This window comes from Dipodomys ordii, unplaced genomic scaffold, assembly GCF_000151885.1.
Source record: "Dipodomys ordii isolate 6190 unplaced genomic scaffold, Dord_2.0 Scaffold21, whole genome shotgun sequence".
In the NCBI taxonomy this organism is placed as follows: Eukaryota; Metazoa; Chordata; class Mammalia; order Rodentia; family Heteromyidae; genus Dipodomys; species Dipodomys ordii.
The window spans coordinates 1,185,583-1,188,421 of record NW_012267237.1 but is presented as its reverse complement, the minus strand read 5'-3'; the positions used below and the strand labels follow the sequence as shown (position 1 = coordinate 1,188,421).

Sequence of the window (2,839 nt, the reverse complement as noted above, 5' to 3'; positions counted from 1 at the left end):
GCTGAGCCCTGTCCCCACAGCGTGTGCCCCGGGTGTGTGTGAGCCTCTGTGAGCTGAGTCCTGTCCCCACACACTGTGTCCGGCGTGTGCGAGCCCTCTGTGAGCTGAGCCCTGTCCCCACAGCGTGTGCCCCGGGTGTGTGCAAGCCCTCTGTGAGCTGAGCCCTGTCCCCACACACTGTCCGGCATGTGTGAGCCCTCTGTGAGCTGAGCCCTGTCCCCACAGCGTGTCCCCCGGGTGTGTGCGATCCCTCTGTGAGCTGAGCACTGTCCCCACAGCGTGTGCCCCGGGTGTGTGTGAGCCTCTGTGAGCTGAGCCCTGTCCTCACAGTGTGTGCCCCGGGTGTGTGCGAACCTCTGTGAGCTGAGCCCTGTCCCCACAGCGTGTGCCCCGGGTGTGTGCGAGCCTCTGTGAGCTGAGCCCTGTCCCCACAGCGTGTGCCCCGGGTGTGTGCGAGCCCTCTGTGAGCTGAGCCCTGTCCCCACACGCTGTCCCCCGGGTGTGTGCAAGCCCTCTGTGAGCTGAGCCCTGTCCCCCGGGTGTGTGCAAGCCCTCTGTGAGCTGAGGATCTGGGTATCTTTGGGGCTCACACATCCCTGTCAGGACAGAGCCCGTGACATAAAACTTCCATACTTGAGAGAGGCACAGTTTAAAACCTGGGCATTGTTTGTTTCTGGGACTTTTGCATCATTGCTTAGAGCAGGGGAAAACAAAGACTGTCGTGTTTCTGAACATGGGGTGGGGGGTGGTCTCATGGAGTAAATGTCCAAGTGAACCCAGGATCAAATGTGGTCTGAAACTACCTCTAGAGAGGTGAGTCCAGCAGCCACAGACCCACCCGTGGGGGGGGGGCACGCACAGGGGCCGCCGGAGGAGGGGACAGCAGGCCCGGCCATGCCCAGCGCCAGCCTTGCCAGGCAGCTCCGGGGCTGTGTGAGCTCGTGAGCCAAGGCTGCGGTGCCCCATCGCATTAGCAGATTAAGTGAGAGCAGGCAGGCAGGAGAGGCGTTTGGTGAATTCTGGCTGCACTTGCCAGGAATCCAGAGAAAACACAGCTAAGTGAGGCACACAGGTGTGTTCTCACCTGTAAGGGTGCACACTGGTGGTGGCAGACCTCATGGCTGCTCTGGGAAGGATGTCAGAGCCACTGCAGGTGGTTGCTTCGGTGTACAAGGCCTCGTGTGGAGCGTGTGCGTGCATGCTGCAGCGTGGAGTGTGCTCGGGAAGGTCCCTCCGTGCGCAGGGCCAGCCCCCTCCGCCGGATCTTTCTGACCTGAGTCCGCAGCGGCGTGGAGCATGCTCGGGAAGGCCCCTCGGTGCGCAGGGCCAGCCCCCTCCACCGGGGCTTTCTGACCTGAGTCCACAGCAGCCCCTGTTTGGTGACCTCATCACTCCCAGGCCCCGCTGTCACCACTGGGCCTGCCTGGACCAGAAAGCCACGCTGACTCTCCTGCCTCTCTGGCCCAGGTCCGGTCCTGTAAGCTCCCTTCCTGTTTCCCTGCTGCCTCTCACATGACAGCCTGGGGTCGCACACAGTCTCGTGTCACACGAGCGATGACACTGCAGGGACAGAGGCCAGGCATGAGGACTTGGGTGCCAGGCTGCCAGCCGTGGTCGGAGCGCCCACTGCCCATACAGAGGAAGCGCCTCCGTGCTGTCCCCAGCCTGGCACCTCGGGCTCTGCCAGGAGGCAGGGGGTGGCAGGCACTGGCGGCGAGCAGGCCCCAGGCCGCCAGGTCCGGCAGGTTTGGCCCGCCCCCAGCAGCAGCTCCTCCAATGACACGCTCCTGTCTTCACAGGTGGCCGTCATGTCGCTCACCCTCTTCCCCATCCGCCTCCTGTTTGCTGCCTTCATGATGCTGCTGGCCTGGCCGCTGGCACTGGTGGCCTCGCTGGGGCCTCCCGACAAGGAGCCCGAGCAGCCCCCGGCCTTGTGGAGGAAGTAAGTCAGCGGGCGGCGCTGGGCGGCGCTGGGGATCCATGGGGCCTGCCCTTCCCCTCCTTACCTGTCTGTCCGGGACCCATGCCCACCTCCTGCTGGTCCTGTCCTGAGCATCATGCTCAAAGTTCTTTCTGTAGGCCACGGGGACTGTGTGGTAAGGTGTGTGCAGAGATGCAGCCTGGCCCATTCTCTAATGCTGTCCCTGTGTCTCCTGTCCGACCCCAGCCTGCGTGCAACCCCTTCATTTCCTCCACATTCTCCTCTTCTTCCTCGCCCATCAGTTGGTGTCTGTCTCTGTTGCCATTTTATTTGAAAATAACAGCCCTACAGAAAATGTGAGGATGTTCAGGAGAAATGTGCATGCCTGTGTGTGACCCTCAGCCCTAGAATTAGAGCATCAGGGCTTGGTCCCCAGATTATCCAACCACAGCAATTGTTTATCCTCCAAATAGCAAGGGTCTCCCGAGGCGGCTTCCGGGGGCCCTGGGTCCTCCCCAGCGTCCCCGTCCTCAGGGACGGCCGCGCAGCGAGGCTGGGCATGGCTTCGCTGAGCAGCAGTTCTGCACGAGGCTGTCGGCCAGGAGGCACGGTTCCTTTGGAGGCTGCTCAGTCCATGGCTCTCGCCTGTGAAACTCACTGTGTGGAGGGCTGAGCTGCAGGGGTGAGGGTACCACGTGTCAAAGGGTGGAAGGAAGGAGAAGATACAGGTTTGGATGCCTAAACTGCCACCTGACTAAACAGGCTGCCTAGGGAGCAAGTTAGTTGATCGGTACCGATTGCAGTTTTTGTCGTGTTTTTCTTGTTAGCCATCAGTTAGTTGTGCAAGGGGGTTTCGTGTTGAGTGTCCATGCTTGTGTGCAGAACGCTTTGACAGGCTCCCCACCCCCTGCCGCTCCC

At 61.7% G+C, this 2,839-nt stretch overlaps 1 protein-coding gene across 1 annotated transcript in view; it reads left to right on the top strand.

Moving 5' to 3' along the window:
- The first annotated feature begins 1,799 nt into the window (after positions 1-1,799).
- The window catches only part of Lpcat1 (lysophosphatidylcholine acyltransferase 1), a 21,677-nt gene continuing 20,637 nt past the window's right edge, over positions 1,800-2,839 (top strand). Inside the window, exon 1 of the mRNA XM_013013875.1 lies at positions 1,800-1,942. Coding sequence (XP_012869329.1) covers positions 1,809-1,942 — 134 coding nt within the window. The 5' untranslated portion in view covers positions 1,800-1,808. The remainder of the gene's footprint in view (positions 1,943-2,839) is intronic.